This window comes from Paramormyrops kingsleyae, chromosome 16, assembly GCF_048594095.1.
Source record: "Paramormyrops kingsleyae isolate MSU_618 chromosome 16, PKINGS_0.4, whole genome shotgun sequence".
Taxonomy (NCBI): domain Eukaryota; kingdom Metazoa; phylum Chordata; class Actinopteri; order Osteoglossiformes; family Mormyridae; genus Paramormyrops; species Paramormyrops kingsleyae.
This window is the reverse complement of record NC_132812.1, coordinates 7,873,044-7,896,069: the sequence shown is the minus strand read 5'-3', so window position 1 is coordinate 7,896,069 and position 23,026 is coordinate 7,873,044. Positions and strand designations below refer to the sequence as shown.

At 38.9% G+C, this 23,026-nt stretch overlaps 1 protein-coding gene across 1 annotated transcript; it reads right to left on the bottom strand.

The window, feature by feature from the left end:
• Positions 1-52: 52 nt before the first annotated feature.
• On the bottom strand, positions 53-21,468 carry pudp (pseudouridine 5'-phosphatase). The gene is made up of 4 exons (XM_023821642.2): positions 21,209-21,468; positions 20,609-20,827; positions 18,268-18,497; positions 53-1,664 (listed from the first exon to the last, which is right to left on the bottom strand). The coding sequence occupies exons 1-4, from the start codon at positions 21,282-21,284 to the stop codon at positions 1,488-1,490; spliced, it is 702 nt and encodes a 233-aa protein (XP_023677410.1). The 5' UTR covers positions 21,285-21,468; the 3' UTR covers positions 53-1,487.
• Between the last annotated feature and the right edge of the window lie 1,558 nt (positions 21,469-23,026).

The following is a 23,026-nucleotide window of genomic DNA, read 5'->3' as shown; positions in this document are numbered from 1 at the left end:
TAAATATCTAGATAATTTCCATAAAAAAACAGACAAGGAAAATCAACAAAAGTTTAATATGAAATAACTTGGATTTTATTTGTTTTATAAGCACACCATGTTTGTTTTTTACCATTAATAAAGATCCAAAATCATACTGAAAAATAACACTTTTTACTGCAATAGAGAATTTACCAAAACACGATGGTCAGATTGATGGAGTGATACTATCCAGAAAGGCCAAAGCTAAACACTGCCTCCAGTGACGAGAGCTTCTTCTGGGGATTCTGAGATGCTAATCCCCATTCAGGATTATCTGGAACAGCCGCTCAGCGCGGCAGTCACACTTACTCGTGAGGCCAGGTGGTCTTTAAAGCATTATGAAATGTTCCTGTCCTGCCCTTTATATCATCTGCTTCCTGCATTCCTCCTCTCCTCGAAGATGAAAAGGAAAAAAAAATTTACACACCACTAAAAGATACGGCAGGGGAAGGAATGCTAAGGGACTCATATTCCACATTCACTAAAAGAGCAGTGAAGTCAGAACTGGATTTTTGAGATTACTGCTGGTCCGTAACTCACTGTCGGAATTATGGAGTCACGGCACAAAACACGGTCGTCGGGAGTTTGAGGGAGTGAGCATTACAAGGTGGGTGGTCGCTTCAGTTGAGCTAGCCAACAATGCCATTCATTATTGTCAAGTATAATCCTGATTCAGAGGTTATATTTTCTTTTCTGATCTCCATTGGTGCACCTGAATATAGTCACCTGTGGCTGTCATGTTTTATGTTGTTTCTTTTGTCCCAAGAAATCTATTAGACCACATACCAACCTGTCTACCTGAATTTCCTATTGCCTCCAGTTGAAAACAATGGAGAAGTGAATGACAGCCACAGTCTTACCTCAATTTGTCCTGTCTATTCTGCTGAACATGTAGACATTCTTACTTCTACATGTACTTCAAAACCTTCCAGCAACAACTCAAAGAATGAATGATGAAATCAAATAGAGTAGAAAGTGTCAGATTACCCTAATTCTGAGATGAATGGACAAAGCAGTAGTAAGAACGTGGTGTGAAATTCAATTTTTGGTGTAGGTAGAGGCCCCTTGCAAACTGTCCCCTGGATACAGAACACAGAGGTGCGTGGGTCGTCTTTCTAGTACCATTCGAGAACATTAACCCAGGACGTGCCGGGGGTGTGAACTTCCCGTTAAATCTCTGCTTAAGAACTCCAGACTAGTGAACAAACCTTACCGCTCCAAGTCTGAATGATTAACAACTAGTTCTGGCATGGCTCATCACACCACATTATAACTTCATAAAACGGACAAGGAAAAAAGAGCTCACTATTTAGAGTAATAAAACATACCTCGACTGACACTTCCCTGAATAGTGGATAAAACAAATCAAAACAAATCAATGTCATCAAGAAGAATGTGACTAGTTTTACAGGTTTAATTTAGCATGAATTGCATGGATAGTTGAATCTCTGTGTATTGATGGCGGCTCAGCTGCAGGCTGGAAGGCCGAAGAGTTCCGGCCTAAATTCCTCCAGCGTGGTTAGCGTTAGCGTGGCATCCCGCGTCAGCCTCTGGTCCAGGTTGGCATCAGGGACCATCACCACCTGCATTCCAGCCGCCAACCCTGCCAGGACACCATTGGGTGCGTCCTCAAACACCAAGCACTGTGGACAAAGGATTGACAGTCAGTATTAGCTCATGGCCCCATGGGGCACACTGAGTTAACATATTTAGCGACCATTTCCTCAGCCAAAAACGTTCAGCCTGTCCTTGCTTCAGAAACATGGCTGAACAAAGACAGGTACCCCATGCCACAGGCAGGACTCCAAGGTGGACAAAGCAACTTCCCGTTCCTCTAGCTGAACCATCAGAACAAGCCTCAATCAAAGCCTCTCCATGTAAGTCCACTTTGGGGAAAAAGGAGAATGTTCAGAAGGTCTCTCTGCCTCCCATTAATCCTTCAGCATGTTCTACATCCTGAATTCTTTATCACTGTGTTCCTGGACCTCTATTATGGAAATCACATCTTGCCTGGAAGTTCAAACAGTTCTTTGAGGATAAGAGATATTTCGAACAAGTGCTGCTAAAGAGCTAAAGAAAAGCCTCTGCTCCAATTTTCTTACAATATGCCCAGCATTCCGTATATTTCTTGAGGGGAGGAAAAAAAGAGAAAGCTGATTTCCGGTTCTTTCTGGCTCAGTTCATGGGCGTAATTGTCATTTGTGAAGCATTTATCAATCCGTTTCAGAAACCTTTCTATGTATTCCCAGAACAAAGACATGTACTTGACTTGCCCTCTCTGAAAGACCTAATTGACTTTGGTGATGTCACTAAGCCTTTGGCTGAGAATAGACAATGACTACGGAAGGTAATGCACATAATGGAAAGGCTTAACAAATTCCCTTGAACTAGGAGCAATTAAAACTGTTAATTACCCAAGAAGCCAAGCAAATGGCCTATAATTATCATAGTTGTATTGTGATGGAAAACAAATGCATCACACTCATATTAGCTGAGCTACTGATACCCACTTTGAACATCAAATCATCATTCTCTAAGCATATAAGGTGTACAGGGAAAGATTCAAATAAAACCACCTGAACGTAAAGAAACCACATACAGACTAACATGACTGTACTATGTTCGACAGTTTAATACTCATTCATTAAAAAGCCTGATGAAATTGGTTTCAACTATACAAAATTCAGCCTATTAAAAAACAGTCCACTTAAACCTGCCGTTCTAAGTAAATACTTACTGTATGTGGCTGCATATTTGTCCAAAAAGAATGTGACTGATGCCTCAACGTCACTTTAAGGAAGGTAGATATCACAGGAGAGGCACAGTGGAAAACCGCAGTGTACCAGCTGCTGTGGAGAGTACACCACTTGATCCAGCCACTGTGGAGAGCTTGCCAGAGAAACCACACAAACCTTGTGTTCAAACAGACTCGAGCTGCAAAGACGATTTGCTGGCATCATTCAAAGGCCGGTCCCAGGTGGAGAAAAATGCTCATGATTGTAAATGGATATCTGGAGTTTTTATGTGTAAAAGCAGGTTCTAGGGGATGCACAACCTCAGATTACTTGAAGCCGAAAATAATGTCATAAAAGTTGAGTTGATATAAGCTAATCGCTGATGATATCATTAATAAAACCGCAACAAGCAACAATCTGTATTCGTAAAGCTTAATGCACATGCTGACAACAGACAGCTCATACATGTATCTTTTACAGGGAACAGAAAGAAGTGGAAACAACAACAGGTTGCTCAGCAGCAATAATTGATACAATATACACTTATATGCTACAACTTCCATTTAACTGAAAGAAGACTATAGATCTAACTAAAGAAGAAAGTTTGAAATATCAGTATAACACTTGGGGAGGAAAACAAAACTCTCGTAAAATCTAGCCTGTAAGCCTGCTCCTCACTGTCGTAAGGCGCTTTTCCACCCAAGTTTAGGAACCTAGTTCCTGGTTCCAAATGCCTGGGCTGTCTCCACTGGGAACTTTTGTGGCTCCTGGCCACTTTTGTGTGTTTCTTTCCCACCATGCAACAGGACAGAATAAATAACCATAATGTCATACGAAACTACACCAGCACCCCAAATCAATGGAGGATAAACTTTTTTTTTTGCTAACTGTTAGTTACTGGCAGAATTGATCGTGATCAAAATGGGACACATATTTCAATTATACGATCCGCGACACGTTTATAAGTCATTAGTAAATCTGGCCAGGAGTACAATGTTTTGTTTTCCAAAGAATAAAACACAATGTAATGCTATTTCGCTAATAAGCAATGGCAAGTTTCACCATCAAGGTTAAAGCATTATCGCAAGGCAGCAAAGTCAACATGTCGACTAGCATGTGCATTCCAGGCACCCCATTCCCCTTGAGCAAAAGAACTTGCAATTTGCTATAATGGAACACACAATAATTTACATTTTTTTTATGTAAACAGGGTCCTTTTCAAAAAAAACACATAGGATGAAATATCTTCAGAAGAAATCTTAACTTCAGCACCCTAATAGCCACATAATTAGTCTTCATCTACCAGCCCCTCAGCCTCACAGTATTATGAATTAAAAATATTTGTGGTGTAAAGATGTATTATGATAAAATGTTATTAAGTTGGCATTCAAGTTTGTCAGAATAGGTCATGACTGATTTTTGGGGGGAAAAATCCTACTTAATGATATGCGTGCTTCTGTGGGTACGCACTCACGCGTTCACAGTACAAAAATTTTAGGCGGCACAAACATTTGCGAAATGTAAAACTCCAGGGGAAGTTTTACACCACTTGAAAGGAAATACTACATGATGATGTCTCTACTACGAATCTACAATTATGATCTTCGCACTACACCCCTGTTTTGTAGCGCAGAACACTCTGTCTGGTTAAGATTTTTATCTTTGCACTACAATGCTTTTTGGTGGCAATGATCAAGATTCTGAGGTAGCTAGCTAGCTAAGTAAAAAAGTTACATAAGCCTTAGAGATGCAAGACATAATATTAACATATCAATATTGGCGGATATTTATTCAAAATTAAGATATCTGCTGTGTCAATCTTGGCCAACATTTACAACCAATATTTACTGATATTCAAAGTTAGCAGAGTCAGAGTTAAAAACACAAGTACGGATTGCTTTGATCAGCTAATTTCCATAGTGAAGGACAAGGGAATCCGTCAGTTCGTTCACCATTTATAAGAGGTCTCAGTGCTGGCCAGTGACATGATTGTAATTCGTTATTAAATCTGGCCTGCAGATCGGTTTTCCACAGAATAAAAAATGATGTAACATCAATCTGCACGAGCAACCCCCTAACCCTACCCCCCACCCCACCCAGTTAGTCTAGATGAAAGCAGCCAATCACATAATACATCCTTTATTTTATTTCATTTCTCCCCATGCAGTTCAGTAGTTTGCAGTAATTACACAGACTTGTTCTTCTTGTTAAATAACAACAATAAAAAATAATGTTCTGAGATTCTACTCCCTTTCTATTCCATTACTGTGTAATTAAGTCATATGTGACTTTTTTTCCAGTGAAGTTAAAATGAACTTAGGTTGTGAAAACAATTGATTCATGGTTGCAATTAAACATTTCTGATTAATTGAATTGTTCCCTACATAACTGCAAATTGCACACCCATACTACACATACATGTCCCCTCAAACCTTAAATTTCGCCTCTCTGTGGTTCTGTAACTACCTAAAAACCACATAACAAATGTAGCTACGTTTAAACCACGTTTGTCAATCTCAAGGCCCGTGGATCACCTACAGCCCACAATACAATTCTTCAGGGCCCGCAAAATGGTTTTTGATATTCTGTTAGAAATAGTCTGGAAATGGGGGTGTGGCAGTACACAGAATTCATGGTTCGGTACAAACCTCAGTTTTGGTTTCACGGTTTGGTGCAATTTTGGTATAGCCGAAAAAACTCTGAAATTATGTAGGCTTATTACTAAAAATGCAAACACAAATACAATTAGGAACAATTGTTAACCAGATGCAATGTGTCTGATGTTAACGTGTCTGAATAACAAAACCTAAGGGATGCTTATTTGCACATTGTAAAAATAAACATGCAAACAAACAATTCCAAAATAACACTGCATAATAACACGAAGTAAACAACATGTTCTTTACCAGCAAGTATATATAATACCGCTGACAAACAGTCTTGGTCTTATCTACTTTTTCTGTAGTGCTGGTCTGATTTTTCAGGAAATCAAAATGTTCCCAAACTGACCATGACTGAATGACTGTAACTCATAGCCACAATTAGTATAATGCTTTCTGTGTGAATTCAGGTTCTGCTTGTGTTAAGAAATGTATTTATTTGTTTCACTATGCATTCTGAACTGAAAATGATGAAACTGAATGGCACATGGCAAAAATGTGTCCTGTTACAGCCCTGCCGGGGAAATGGCGATCATCCTGTGCGAACCCACACTATACCTTGCCTCTTCCTGTCCGCCCCCAATACTCCCCTCCCCCGATTAATAATAATTAATCAGCCCCGTGTTCGCATGTGTTATAATTCTGTATCTTTAGAGAGGCTTTTCTATATCATTGGTTAGTTTTATTTAAAAAGAGAATTTTCAGGAATAATGTTTACTGTGGAATTCACATTTGTAAATGTTATTTACATATACTAAAGAAATCTAACAAAATAACTAAAGTTTGGGTCATAGTATTATTGGCTAAATAAAATACATTGGTTGGCCTGGAAATTTATTGGTGGCGGTTAATGTGACCCTTTCAGTGACTGAGTTTGATATCCCTGGTTTAAATTGTTATCCACAAAATGTGAACAGGAAAGCCTGTTAACAATCGCAAAACAGGTAGATGACAGGTAGGATGGGGAGTTATGAGCAGGGCTGCAGGTCTGGGATGAGTGTGGCATCAGGGTCTGGGCACTTTTGGTGGAGGAGAAAGGCATGGAAATGCGTGTGTAGATGCACTTCTGGTTTGGGGCTACAAATATTAGTGCATGAAGGGAAAGAAAAACACACAGAATACTAAATTTGGACACCTGATACAATTTCCAGGGAGAAGCAGAGAACCCCCCCCAGTCAAAACACACACACACAAATGCAACTTTTGATGAAAGAGATAAGCTTTTAAACACTGCACTTTTTGAGTGACAAAAGGAATTAAAATAAAAACAGTTGAGTTAACAATCTATGGCATTCGACAGCCATGACACAAAGCAGATCTTAGAAATGGCTGATTCTATTTTACTTTAATTTAAACAAAAACTGGTTACCCTGGTAAAAGTTGAACGAAGGTACACACCTCGATCCCCAGCTCGTTATCGAGCAAGGCTTTTTTGAAATGCGGTCTAACGAGTAGCTCAGTGACATCCAGACACCAATCTTTGATTGCCAGAACTAATACTGCCCCCAATGGGTGCAGTCTGAGCCATGTCAGGATAGGGGGGGTCTTGGGGATGCTCATCAATGCAGGATCTGCCCTGACAGAGGGTTGTGCACGTCACTCCCACACCGGCCCAAACATACACGCTAATTCCTGCACAGAGGACATCTATCTAGATGAACACTGGAAACACTGTGACACTGTTCATTCATTAGACCTTCCTAAGACAGGCGTTGTTACCCACAAATGCACAACTGCACACACTACTCCTGACAGATCAATTAAGGAATTTCAACACTGCGTAGACAGCAAACTGATTTCGCTGACATAGCCCCGTATCAACAGAGCAGACTAGACAAAGGGAGCGTGAGCACTGATGCTGCAACGGAACATAGGGTTTATGAGTAAGATGCAAAGGAGAGATCCGTCCGGGCCAATGACAGTGATAGATTATATGCTGAATATATATATATATATATTTTTAATGCTCACTGAAGCCTAAACTGGTTGAAAGAGAAACGTACCCTTTATCTGCAATTTTAAGCAAAGATCTCTGAGCAAAAAATCATTTGCACAAAAAACATTTATCATCTGTAACGTTGAGGTTTCTCATGCATTGTCAGTCAGAAACCACTGTCTGACAATGTACTTCTATAGGCTACCAGGGCTCATAAGGTGAGGAGTGATGCCACGTGCTTCATGTCAAGGGTTTGGCTGAAACTGCTCAGGGAGAGAGCTCTCTGTCTGATGAAGATCTGCAAGGCTTTTACCAGAGTTTCTGAACCGGATCCTCAAAGACCCCAGTTTCTTCTCCCTCCCAGCTCCCAACACACCTGTATTAGTTTTTGATGTTCTTGACTGTGTGGTTTGCTCTTGATAGTTTAGTTCAGGTATACTTGGAACTGTCTTCGTCACCCCCTTACCAGACCTAAAAATGGCTTAAAGAACCAACTGGAAGTCTGGATGAAAAAAAGAGACCAGTGTAATGGAATGTGTTAGATCTCACACAGAACTAAAAAGTTTTTTTTACCTGTTCTGGCTTATACTGAATTATTTTCCTCTAGTGTTTGTTTTCACACCAATACTATTTTGATCCAGATGTACAGAACTTTGCAAAAGTTTCAGGCAGTAAAAGAAAATGTTTAAAGCTATTTATCTGGGTAGTAAGTGTGTCTTTGCTCAGAAAAAAACTCAACAACATTAGAACATATCAAAATAACACAAGGACATTTCTCTATCCAAAAAGTTACAGTTGTCTTGTGGAAGAAGTACACCGCTTCAGTTCCCAAAGCTCTCCTCAGGGGCACCCCGGCCATTACATGGATTTGTTAAATGTCACCACCAGCTCATTCATTTTATTAGTTAAACACTCAATGAGGTATTGATTACTAGAACACCACGTTTGGCTAATCGGGTCAAAAAAATACATGAATGCATCAGATGGTAGTGGCAATTACTGGGGTGATTTTAGGAGAGGTTTCAAAATGGAAAACACAGTTCAACCAAAATAATATAACAGTTTTACAGCACCATGAAGATCATTTAAACCTGATATTCTTTGCCTAAGACTTTTGTGCAGTACTGTATACGGTTTACCCAATTTTAAAAACTGAAACTTTCTTCCTTTCTGTACATTCATCCAGTCATCTATTTTCTAAATTGCTTATCCAGTGCAGAGTGAGTGTGAGTCTGGAGTCTTTGCCAGGAAATACAGGGCATGAGGAGGGAGAAACGCTGGAAGAGATGCAGGCCTATCACAACACACAGACTCACTCACACACAACTCTGGCAATTTAGAGACACATTTGACCAAAGCAGGTCTTCGTGCTGTAGGGAGGAACCCATGCAAACACGGGAAAAAGCTGCAAACTGAAACTGAGCCAGAGCCAAGAACCAAGGATCTATGGGGATGTGAGTCTTCAGAGGAAATGGCTGAACCCTCGGATTTTTCTGAAAATAAATGATACACTGCTTTGTCAAACTTTTATTACAAGAAAATATTAGAAATATTTTAAACAAATGTAAATGACTGGTTTTCACTATTTTATAACTTGTAATAACACATTATTTAGCCACAAAGGCTGAAACTATTGGTTTTGAAGATGACATCAGGCCTGTCTTTAGTGCAGTGACATTCACTTTGTGTTGGAATTCTATTTACTAATGTCAGAATTTGATTCGCTGTTGGCCTCTCTTTGTGTCTTAATAAACTATATGACAACCACTTGTCTGCCTTGTCCCAGATCAGTTTGTGAGAGGCTTAATGCAATATCTTATTTGTTATTTTTTGCTTGTAATGGTTAAAAAGTCACAGCTCAGAATTGAACAGAGGGCTCAAATAAAAATTTTGAGTAAAGGAGGGTTCTCTCATCACCAAACAGCCAGAAAGTTAAACATCTCTAACCATGGAGTGACCTACTGTTTACAGAGAAAACGTTCAACAGGAAGCAACAGTGACCAGAAGCGGTCTGGAGTAAGGAACGTGACATCAAAAGCACTTACTTGTGATGTGCAAAAGAAATCAGAAGGTGACTGCAGAGGGCTGAGGGTTGTGATTAATGTGAACAGAGGGAAACCTGTTTCTCTTATTACAGTCAAGCAAAGACTGAGAGCAGCTGGACGGCAAGGTCGAGTTGCTGCCAGAAAACCTTTCCTTCATGGTGTTAATAAGAAAAAGAGAAAATAGGCTAAATAACATAAACACTGGAGTATTCAGGACGGGCAGCAGGTCTTATGGACGGATGAAAGTCCATCAGTGAGACGAGTTGGACCAACAAGTTCAAAGTGAGCGACTATAAATGAGACAGAATTGTTTGCACGCTTGAAAAGGTGCTGGGAGGGTTTGGACACAAGTTATTTCTAAAAATTGTTGTAAAGGATTCTGAATCTGTGCTGCTGTGATAAAGGCAAGGGGTGGTTATTTTGATGAAACTCATACTTGGGTACTTGCATTCATTAAATTGCCCTTACAATGCAAATTGTAAATTGCCACATTACACTTCAAAACTAGTCAGTTACATTTGTTTTAAGTATTCCTAAAATTTTCTTGTAATAAGAGTTTGAAAAAGCAGTGTCTATTTTATTTATTTTTTAAATCAGAGGGTGGGCCCAAACTTCTGGCCTGTAGCATGTGTGTGTGTGTGTAAGTGTATGTATATATATATATATATATATATATATATATATATATATATATATATATATATATATATATATATAGTCCATATAAAGTACACTTTGATGATATTTAGGAAAGCCTAAAGTTCAGATCTACATTTCCCATACTTAAAGCACGTTCCTTCCAACAAAAAGAGAAATCAATCGATACTCACTGCCGTCCATACTTAATGTATTTCTCAATGAACAGAAGGCAAGACAAGAATTCTAACTTCCTTTGATGCATAATTTTTTATTATATTTGATATGCAGCACCCTCCACAATTAGCACAATTGGCACCCCTTGTAATGATCTGTAAAAAGGGTTAGAAAAAATCCACCTTTTTGTGAAGCAGCTTCATGTCACACTGAAAAATTGAGAAAAATCCAACCTTTCATTAAGATAAATTTATTCCAAGAAAAAAATCCTTCATCAAGAAATAATTATCTTTATCAAAAACACATGTGCGACGATTATTGGCACTCCTGGAAATTATAATGAACACAATGTTACTGAAGTACATTTCCCCTGTAAATTTTATATCTTTGAGTTGAGTGGAGTGAATAGGAACCTTCAAACTGTAATCAATGACTTCCTGATTAACAGGGACACGAACATGAAGTGACACAGAGCCCGAATTCCCTTAGTCATCCATCAACATGGGAAAGATAAGAGAACATACAAACCAAATAAGGGAGAAGTGTGTTGACCTTCATAAGTCAGGGAATGGGTATTAAAAAATAGCTACTTGCCTTAAAATGCCCATTTCTACTGTTGGGGAAACAGTAAAAAAGTGGACAACTAGAATTGTTACAAACCTGCCTGGAAGAGGACCCAGGTTTATTTTTCACCCACGTCCAGTGAGGAGGATCATAAGAGAGGCAAAAAAATCCCCAAGGATGACTGTTGGTGAATTACAAGACCAAGTAAAATCTTGAGGTTACCACGTCTCTGAAAAAACTATCAGACGCCCCCTTCATGCCAACAGATTATTTGGAAGGTATGCCTGAAAAAGCTTTTTTTTTTATCAGTTAACCACAAATGTAAGGACCTGAAGTTTGCAAACCACTACTACAACTTTGACTGGAACCAAATTCAATGGTCTGATGAAACATAAGGTGGGTTTGGCGGAAAAAGAAGGATGGCTATAATGAAATGAACCTTATCCCAAATGCAAAATATGGTGGAGGTTCTGTGATGTTGTGGGGCTGTTTTTCCTCCAAAGGCCTTGGAAACCTCGTTAGGCTACATGGCACTATGGACTCCATGAAATACCAGGACATTTTAATTCAAAATTTGGCTGCCTCTGCCAAGCTTCTGCCGTGGCCATCTCAGTCCCCTGACCTGAACCCCACTGAAAACCTGTGGGCTGAGCTGAAGAGCAGAGTGTACAAGAGAGGGCTTAGGACCCTGGATGATGTGGAGAAATTCTGTAAAGAGGAATGGCCTCAGATGCTCTGCTCTGTATTCTCCAACCTTATAAAATGAAAAGGAGAAGTGCTGTTATACTGGCAAAGGGAGGTTGTACAAAGTATTAAAAGCAGGGCTGCCAATAATCGTGGCACGTGTTTTTGTTGAAAATAATAATTTCTTTATGAAGGATTTATTTTTCTTTCAATAAATTTATTTTAAGGAAAGGTTGGATTTTTCTCATTTTTTCAGTGTGATATGAAACTACTTCACCAAAAGGTGGATTCTTACTAACCCTTTTTACAAATGTTTAGAAGGAGTGCCAATAATTGTGGAGGGCGCTGTATATTGAAAGCCACCTCTGACTGCTGTAAGAGTCTGTGGGTGGTGATAGAGCAGTTAAGCTTGGTCCAGTTAATCATATGGAAAGCTGGGGTCTGAATGTATTGGTGCTCAGGACTGCCATCACCAACGAAGTTTAATAAAACCAAGTATCTTTGCGAGTATGTGGAAAGTACTCTATCACCCACACATATGCATTCGACATTCACATATGTTACAGATTATTACACCCCCAGAAACATCTCTTGTAAAAGGTGAAATCTTGCTTAATGCCAATTAAGCAATATTGAATTACAAGTAAAAATATGTGTGACAGATATCCACCCATTTGGATATGAAATAAATCACAAAGGTAAGAGTCCTGGTGAAAGACAGAGACACTTTGGGTACAGGCCTCTACTCGGCGAGATACCTGATGCTTTCAGCCTGAGGTAATAGCTTAACTCGGATTTTGTTCCATGCATTTTTATTACAATAACGCATAGAATTTAGCATTAATTTAATTTGGTGGGTAATAGTAATACATCATACACATATTTAAAACACATTGCTTTAAATCACAATTTATTTTGCATCATGGTTTTATGAAAGAGGACAGAGTAACTTAAACAATGTTAGCAAATCATCATAGCTTCATCACTATAAATATTAATATTACTTGATATGTAACAGAATGTATACAAGCACATACCTTTTACTTAAGTTAGTGGGTGGTTTGAACAGGTCTGGAAGTCTATGTGTAAAACATATACATAATTTTGCCTGCCTTTGTTTTGTAATTTAGTTTTATAGTAGGGTAGCAGAGTGGGTAACATTATTGCCTCACCCTTCCAGGGTTGAGTATAAGGGGAGGCAGCACACCGGTGTCATAGTCATTACCGGTGTGATTGTGTGCTATGATATGGATTTGCACTATATCAGTAGCACAGGAGTAATTATACAATTACTAATTATATACTAATTATACAACAGCCTATTTATAAAAAATAAAGCATCTTATTTTCCTGATAGCTTCAGTTGAATATTTGTCCCTATATAGTACATGTAACAGGTGACGCGGTGTCCTGACGGCAAATTAACAAATTGTGTCGTAGCGGTGTGGCATGCGAGGCAGAGGATATTCTGTCTCATCGCACTTGGGAGACAGTTTCTGTGTCTTCTAGGAATCCTAACCACCAAATGATACATTGGAAGCTTGTTCATAGAATTTATTTGACTCCACTGAAACGATTTTACATGAATATTTCCTCATCTCCAAATTGTAATTTCTGAACTCTTGGGATATTAGGGTCTTTTTTGCATTTTTTTTGGGATTGCCCAGCCCTCCTTTCTTTCTGGCACCAGCTAGCTACTGACATATCTTTTCTAATAGGGAGGGATGTACTATTAACTCCCAATCTGTTTTTTTTAATGACTTTTCAAACTGGACATTTACTCCTTTTCAAGAGAGCCTTCTCCTTGCTGCTTTTACAGCAGCTAAGAAATGATTGGTTTGTCGTTAGTCGGTACCCTCCTCACTCAATGTACAGACACTTATGGGCTCTTAGTCTGCTGGACATCATTTCCATGGAGCTTTCAACAGCTTATATGCATGGAGATACCCTTAGAACCATTGCTAGGTGGAGACTTGCTTATGACAAAGTTAAGGAACTAATTGACCTCCACTGATTCTTGCTGTATGAATGTATTTATTTATTTTTTCAACTTTTATTATGAGTTTTCTCTATGTTTCTACATGCTACATATTTTTGTATAATGAGAAAATGTTCACCAGAGGGTTTGTTTTTGGGTGGGAGGGGTGAGTATAAAAAATTTGTTTGTTTTTCTATTCTGTAAGTTTTCTCTTATTGTATTGCCAAATAAAAACAGTTAACAACAGCAAATTCAAAATAAACAGATTTTGCGTAATAATTAGTATAGTAGCAAATTAAAAAATAAAACATATTTGCTACATCAGCCTATATATGTGCCGCTGCCTTCATGCAAGGAGTGTGGTAAATGTGTAAGGTGTGCATGCAGCCCTTTTTGTTTGCACTAATGTGCCATTAGTGATAATAACAGCTGCCAATCTAAGCCTGCCTTCAAGTCATGTCAGAAAGATCGTAAATACAAGATGAGAGCACATGAACGCCACTAGCAGGTCATATTTATCAGTGGGAAACTCGGGATTTTATTTAAGCCCCGAATTCCTGAGTTGGAGGCGTGTCATTACAACAATCATAGCGGAGGCAATGGACAGCTCCACTGTGAAAGGCAAATTAGTAGTAAATTTTACATAGTGTATCATTGCAAAACTCCGAATTGTTTTGAATTTTGAGGAGATTGTTATTAAATGGTGTACCATGAGAATAAAATCATTTAGTTTTTGTCTTAATATTTAATATGAAGCTACCTGCTGTTTGAGCAAGGGATTACAAAAAGTTTGAAGCTACGAATGCCGTTTGGCATTGGAGGAGTGAAAGCAAAGCAAAAAAAATGAGCTTTCTTATCAACTGCATTTTGCTCCATCTTAATCGCTTGAACATGCCTCATGTTGTAATTATGATTTCCCAACTGCCTAGTGGGAGGCAGCATAGCACCCTCAACCAAAAGGCCGTAACGTAAAGAGAGTGGCTTCTCTGTCCTGAAGTCGTGAAGCTTAAATATTTTTAGACACAGTATCTGTTTTATAAAATGTTGCCGAAATAGATGTAGTTTATTGCTGATTCCATGTTCCTCCAAGTTTACGTTTAACAACTCTATAAAGTAATGTTATTTTTTATACAAATCAACTCGGCCCCCACCCCAACACCACCAACATTCACATACCATTAGGTCTATGTATAAACTAGGCTTGGGTGATATCTATTTTTTCATACCGTCATACCTTCCAGACATTTCACCCTGGTATATGGTATATATTTTAAATTGGAAAAAAAAAAATCATATAGCATACTATAAATTCCAGAATCAGCCACAGCCTTAAACAGGCTTATCAGTGTAGAGTTGTGCACTAGGAAAACGAGGAGGCAGCTCCTTGCTGAGGAGTTAAAAAGATCACCCTTCGTCTATTGACACCTGTCACTGGCTGATGTGTGGCTGCATGCGAACTAGGTTTCACATATCCTGCACGTGCTCCGACAGTTTACGGTGTGTTCACAGCGTATCTTGATTTTGTGGCATTAATTTACGCACGTGCATTATTCTTTGATTTAGTTTTTTTTAGTGAAGCTCCAGTCACCACTAATGCTGTGCACTATAATATATCCCCTCAATGTGGCATTTGCACATCAGGTTAACCGAAAGAGGCAGAGCATCTGTATACTCGATGGTATTAAAAACAATACCTTTGGGATTTCTAAATACCGGGCTATACCATAATACCATCATACCTCAACAATTGACAGGACCAGGAAGATACCCCCATTTTACATTTTCATAGTACTATGTATTCAGTAAGCGTTCAAAAGAGACTGAGAAATATCAAACTTGAAAAGGACGGGGGTGGGCGGGGGGTGGTTTCTCTGTTCATGCAGGAGATCTAATAGCATAAAGATTAAAGAAGCTAAACATACAGATACGCAAAAGACAGCCAGAAACAGACATGGTAAGTAGTGATATTAAAAATGAAAAAAATGTTGATGGTTTATAGGGTGAATATTCTAGCAAATTCTAGCCAATACAAAGTAGAAAACACACTGAGTGGGGGGTTTTCAGATGACCACAGGTCAGTTCTGGATGTAAGTATAACATTTTAAGAAGGCAGTATGTTTGTTAATATAATCCCTATTCCACACTCCTCACACATTCTGCTAATAAATCTGCAAATGTTTACTAGGGATTTCATCTCTGCAAAATTGCATGCTATGATTTATAGTGGTCTTTCCTGAAAACTAGTAACTTGACTTTTAACACATACGACAAAGCACTCCATAAAGCTGGGTAAAATGAATGGTAATGATAAGATTTGAGTTCTAGCTGATCGCTCCAATCAGAGTTAAGATGTCTCCTGATATCTACTTCATTTGGGAAAGTCACAGAGTGTTAAAATTATACCACGTGTAACCCCATAACTCTGCAGCCAGGCTTTATATAAAAATATAAAACATAGCGGTACAATTGCTCAAGACATGCAGTTAGGGTGACTGAAATCTCCAAGCTGCCCATAGTTTTTGATTGTGTGTACATGTGTATCCCACCCTATGCTGCCTGGGACAGGCTCCTGGTGATTCTGAACACAATTGGATAATGGATGGACAAATAGACTATCATAAACAAAAACAATTACATGTATAAACAATTAACTTACCTATATCAATATAAACACAACAGGGAACAGCATAACTAGGCAGGAGCAATGTTTGCAAAAAGCCATCATCTGCCTTGGTGAATGGATGGTGGTCTTTCCACACGTTAGGACTCAAACATCACTGTCCAGTATCAATACTATCAATCACACCCAAAAAATCAAATCACTTCAATAACACGAAAACACAACAATTTCAAAGGGGATATCATTTTTACCTGTTTTTTTTAGAGGCAGCCCCAATAATTCTTACAGGGTATGGGGAAGAAATGAAACAGCAGATCGTCATTAATTAGGGTCAGATTATTACTTGTGAACAATTAATGGAAGGCAAATGCTGTGAGGGAGTGAAATTGAGAGAGGAGAGGGCGCTCGATTCCATGATGGAAGAAGGGTCTCTCTCCCTTCAGGTGTCCTCGCCGCGATTAATGAAGATTGCGCTCATTCTGAATGCATTACGGCATACGGCGGCGCATGGTGCCACCCGCGAGCTGCCACCCTCTTTCGGAAACGCACGTCACGTCAAGGGAACCGGCCATCGTTTATTATTCCACGCCACATTTCGGCAAGTCCTCTGGAGGCTGCCTCACGAGTTACCGAGTCAGAAAGACATCAAAGCTGGAGTGTGAGATGCGCGAGCACAGAACTGTGGACCCAGAAAGGCTGCTCTGCATAACAAGAGCGTCAACTCAGACATGTCTGAGCAACACACATGATGCATATTGCAGTGATTTTGGATTTTCTGTTTAAAGAAAATGTTAATCAGGGGGTAAATTAAGTCTGAGCCTGGTGAACCTGGACCCTACCCCAGGAACAGCGAAAGCTTGGAAATCACTGAAGCAGCTTTACTTTGGCCAGAAAAAGAGCAGATTCACACCATCAATCCAGTCATTAAAACTGAGCAAGTTATTTTCTAGACTCATTCCAGTGTGGATACAGTGACCTGACCTGACCTGTACAGTGATTGCATAATACAAAACTGACAAAAAGCTTAACTCTAGCTATTGATTAATCAATACAATTACAACAGAGAGAGTAAAAAACTTAGTAATATTTGAGTTGACAAAGAAAAATCATCCATCCTACTTGCAACTGCTTATCAAAGTACAGTGTCACAAGGGAGACTAGGATCCTATTCCTTTATGCATAGTAGAAGCTCAATAGCAAAATTGACTTCAACACCAATGGCAGTTTTGGTACCACCATATCAATACAAATGGATACTAAATCAATACTATAAAACATTCCCACTGAAATATTACACTGCTTTGAAATAACCCGGCATATTAGAAATTAAACCAACAGCAACAGCCTATAATCATTTTTAACATTAACAATGAAATTGGCATAGATCAGCACAATTCCATTCAATGCTCAGATTCTGATATTAATTTAGCCTAAGCTGTTGCAAAGCATGATCAATAATACACTAACGTTAGTATTACATTTGTTTGTTCTGTTCATCATTTAGCTTAGCCTACTTTTTCATCACTGGGGAAAGAGAAATGAATGAGCTTGCATGTAGGCTAAACATGACTTTTAACAGAAACACAAAACATAACAACTCATAAATTACATCACTATGTGTCATCTATTACCATGACGATCTTTAAACGTCGTAAATAAATCAGGGTGAGCGTTAGGGTGAGAGATCGATGCTTCACCAGGTTAGACATATTGCCTCTTTGTATCAGCGTTTACATACTGGGGCTGTTAGATCTGCAGGTTCACTCTGTTCATTCAGTTTAAAACGAAAATACCGCCATTTTTCACTCTGCCGGACTGTTTATAAACTGTAGGCAGGCAGTGGGCAACAGCGGATTCCTTACATGGGGTTCCAGACTAACTTTTGCAGTGGCAGGACTGGTGCTACCAACTTTCTCCGTTTGTATCTGAGAAACTCTGTATCACAATTTGTTAATGAAATAAATTTTTGGTATCACAATACAATACCGATAACCAATAAATCGATAAACTATAGTGCATAAAGGGGTACAGTCTGGATGCGAGTAGAAGGAGATCATCACAATCAGAGAGGGTTTGAACACCCAACCCTGGTGGTAGGAAGTGACAGTGCCATCCGCTGACTCACCATGCTGTCCCAAAAAACACTGAAATAAGAATAATCATTTACTGAAACACACAGATTCAGACGGGCAAGGTGATTTACTGCCTCACCTTCTCTGGCAAAGGTGCCGGGGTAAATCTACTCGCGCAGACAAGGAAGGGGTCGGGGTATGGCTTGCCGTTCTTCACGTCCTCGTCGTCGCCCAGCACCACATGTTGAAACAGGCCAAAGAAGTCCTTGTGCTGGCTGGTCTTCATGTCGAACGTTAGACGCGCAGAGCTAGTGGCGACAGCCATCGGCACGCCTTCATTGTGTAGGTGATGGACAAGTTTCTCCACGCCTGGATGGGAGGATGGCAGGGATGTGAGGGGTTACAAAAGAGCAGTGCGCACATTTTTTCCAGAATTCACAATTTCCAATAAAAACACATCAGTATGTGTCAAATTCTTCTGAATGCATGTCATCTCTGCATGTAATAAACCTATTACCTGTGGTCCCTCTATAGCACTGTCATTACTATTTAACACTATTTAATTTTAATAGCAAATACAGATTTTTAATGACTATAATTACTAAATAAACCACATAGGATATTAAATTTCAAGTACATTTAACCTCACTGATAAATCAATAGCCATTCACTTGAGCTGATGCTGACAATGGTCTTTCTGAGCAACTTAAGTGTAATTATGATCAAACTGTAGGTTACTAGCTAGTGGCAAATGTTGCTGGATGGCTTGAGGTTATTGTTGGGATTAGAGGTCGACCGATATATTGGCCGGCCGATATATCGGGCCGATATTTGGCATTTTTTAATGTATCGGCCAATATCCTTGCGTAGTACGCCGATTTACAGACAGGCACATCTGCGGGTAGCCCAGTGTTATTGTTGCTGGGGAAAACGTGACCCATGCAGCCTTGTGCAGGACCCCAGCCAGAAGTTTTTGAAGAGTCCTGGGAGAAAAAGGTAAGGCTTAAATTCTGATCTTTCATTTGTTTAACTGGTTTGCTATGAAATGTTGCTTTAAAAGAAAATTTTAATTATTACCATATCAGCCCAATGTTATCAGTTCTGTTTTTTTTTTCTTGTGTCAGAGAGTTTCACTCTGTGTGTGTGGAGCGGAGCAGACAGCTCTCCCCAACACTGCAGCGTGTGTTAGAGTTGCGTTACTCTGCCCCGATCACAGACAGCACCATTCTCGGAGACACAGAGCTGCTAAGAACAATGCATGGTGGAGAAAACTGTTTGTTCGAAAGCGTGGTTACTATTCACTTGAGCTGATGCTGACAATAGTCTTTCTGTGCAACTTGTTTGCATTTGAGAGCGGAGATTCAATCAATTTGTCAGACGTCTAGATAAAAAGTGCACGACTTTGCGCAGTTAGTTTCCTCATTAAACATGTCTATCCTTTATATGGGCTTATCCATCGACAACGTCACAGGGGCTTACGTTGTCCTTGCATACAAGGCTGTGTAATACAACAAAGTTATTTTATTTTCTGCGATCGCTAGATTCTGATTGTGAATTTGGCTTGTAAGCTATCTGTCTGCTAATAACATAAACATGTTAGTGAAAGGTTTTGGGCCTTGTACACTACTCATCATACCATGATGCACTTAGTTACTAGTGTTTTTTTTTCTTTCAAAATGTATTAGAGTGTAATTGTTTTAATGTGCATGGAATACTGGAAATGTAGAATAAATTGAAGATAAAGGCACTATAATAAAAATGCTAACCTTGCATTTTTTGTTCTGTTTTAGTAATTGCTGTCTGATGGCTGAACAAAAATCTAATCCTGTATGGCAGCATTTCACCAAGCCAAGTTTAAGTTATTGTTTACAAGTTGTATTGTGTTTTTGTTAAGTTTATATTTAAATTTACACAAGTCAATATTCAATAAATGCCAAGTTGAAAAATTTTGTGTATCATTTATTATTATTAGTGTGATATTTTATCATGCAAATAGAGGGGAAAACTTCCAATTATCGGCCAAAAAAAATCGGCAGCATGTATCGGCCATCGGCTGACCCTGACTCCTAAATATCAGCATCGGCTATTGAAAAACCCATATCGGTCGACCTCTACTTGGAACTGCAGGTCCTGTGGAATTGCAGTGAAATTCATTGGGACACGATGCACACTGCATGCCCAAGCTCAAAGGAGCACACAGTGCTAAGTTTTACATCAACAATGACCAAAAGCAGCTACCTTATTCTGCTGATTCGCTGAAATGGTTGACACACGTCTTGCTAGTGCCCATATTTGACTAAACTAATTGTGAGGCACTCACCCATACAGCTATCTTTTATGCTGACACTAAATGTGATCAGTAGAACAAAGCAGGAGAGACGCAGTGGGTGTCAGTTTTTGAGGTGTAGGAGATATAAACCAGCCCACAGCCCATCAGGTAAGATGACAGACGGAAAACAACACGCTCACTAGACAGTCACCTGGCATCAGCTTAGCTGTAGGGAACAGTTCCTGCTGTATCTTCCTACTTTCCTCTAGTAGATCTTCAGGTGTCATTGGAAGTGCAAGGCTGTCCCGGATTATGCATGCTGCATCTAGTGCTTTTTTGCCCATTACTAATGATTTTACGTCCCAAGTGTACTTCTTACCAAACCGATCACATATCTGTTGGAAAGAAACTGTATACAGCCTCTCTGTATCTGCAATCAAAACAACAACAATAATGAACCCACTGATTATTATTAATAATACATTAATGTCACTTGAATCCCATATTTAGCAAAATCTTATCTTGCTGACGAAAATCGTTACCATCATCATCATCATCCGCCAATAATTTGTTAAACAATGTAAACTTTTCCCTTGGCGGCGTTGTAGGAGTGCAAAGACAGCAAGCCATGCCCCATCAAGCGAAGCGTAGGTCAAAGTGCAAAATTATACTAACTGCCCATAGCCATTATTGATGTTCTCCTTGTTCCAAAAGTGGACTTTAAGAGCATTTTTAAACACCCCATAATGATTCCTTCTAATAAAGGAGCTGTACTAAGATAGCGAAGTGCTTTCTTTAAGCATTTACGAACCTAATAGCAGTCCGTCCATGTCGAAAATGGCATGTGTCACTGGCTTGAAACTCGCCTCCATCTTCTCTGACTGCATCTACGGAAAAAAACACGGTCCGGCATACGAATTGGGTGTATAATTAATATATATGCATATATTTTAATTAAAAGTATACACAGCACTATCTAAAACTGTGAAAGAAAACAGACGTATCGCAAAGAGACAACAGAGATCGCAACACGGAAATAAAGAGAAACCGTTGCATGAAGGGAAATGTAGTTGAATTCTGGGAGTATCTACAAATTACCCATTCAACCGAAAACGTCGGTAAGGTATATTAGTAGAAGGAACACAAATAAAACAAACGTAATAAAACTGAATCTTGAAGTGAATGAGATGCTAATGTGCTGGTCGTTCCACGTTCCATACATGCATGGTTACTATTGGTTACTAACTTACTATATGTTAATCTGTTGTACCTTCCCCATATGTGACTGGTCTGCTTACAATTACTATTAGATTGTGTCATTGCACTAATGCCTCTGCTTAGATCGACATCAATTGTTTACCATTTCCTCATTCACTGGCTGCGGATTATAGGTTTAAATAATAGGTTATAGATTATAGGTTTTGTAGTTTATCTAAACTGGGTGAACCCTAACCTTTGTGCCCTGTGCAGCCTGGAAGAGGCTTCTGTCCCACCATGGCCCTGACCAGGGTAAGCGGGTGGAGGATGTATGGATGGAGTTTCCTACTTTATGTAAGAGAACCAGGGATCTTTTGGCATGTGGTAGAATTATTTCACCAAAATGAAGATCTGAGTTCAGGCTGCAGAAACTAATTTTTTCCTTGGCTTAATGCGCTTGTGCCCTTGCAATTGTCACTGAGCATCATAACATAAAAAGTCAATAATTTCCCTACATTCTGGTGGTCATTGATCTTCCAGTTTAAACCAGATTACCATCCCTCCCTCACGGCCAGATATTTGGTAGAACAGATTATAATGGGCTATCAAAGCTACAACAGTTCCATAAGCACTACACAGAGAACTAGTTATGTGACTAATAGGCATATCCTTAGATGGGTAGTAACCAAAACTTAAAAAGAAACATTTTAGAAGCCACGAATGAACAATAGTTAATTGTGAAATTGTATATGTGACAGAAATATAGAGAACTAAATCCATAACACAGGTATATAGATATAGAGTACCTACTTTAAAGGTATATGTACTGATTTAAAATATTAACATGGGTGTAAACATTTCTAATTTTTCTTTTATATTGCTGCTAAGTTTCTGTTTACATGCACATCTGTTCAGTTGTCTTAGAAAGAATTAATTATAGATTTCAGACAGACCAGTGGACCTTTGATCTATAATCCCTAATATTGAATTAAATATCAATATAAATAACATGTGTCTCATTAGGAAGAACAGAGTTTCAGGGGACTTACCAGGTCTATTTAACAAGTGTATGGATTTTAGTCTAATTGTCTGAATTGAAGATCTGTTCCTGGCAGTTCTTGGCACTGGACCACTGCGATGTGTGCTTTTAGGCGCAATGGAAAAGTCAAATATTCCATTGGGAAAAATAAAAGACCAAAACCTTTTCAACCAATTAATGTTAAAAATAATTAAAAAAACATTGGAAGTCTAATTATTAGATTTTTCGTTCTTTTTTAATAGACTTGGGAGAATGTCAGTTGAGATTTTGTTATTCAAATTAATATTTAATCAAAATTGTTTTTCATGCTTTTTGGCCCACAGCTCATAAACATCACAAAATGTTGCTTTACTGAAAACACCAAAAGTTCATCCCGTATTGTTCCTCTTCATA

Coding starts and splice junctions, on each gene's coding strand:
- pudp (XM_023821642.2), bottom strand. CDS start 21,284: ATGCAGTCAGAGAAGATGGAGGCGAGTTTCAAGCCAGTGACACATGCC. Junction 20,828..21,208: donor CATGGACGGACTGCTATTAG/GTTCGTAAATGC, acceptor TTTTGATTGCAG/ATACAGAGAGGCTGTATACA. Junction 18,498..20,608: donor TACAGCTAAGCTGATGCCAG/GTGACTGTCTAG, acceptor CCTCCCATCCAG/GCGTGGAGAAACTTGTCCAT.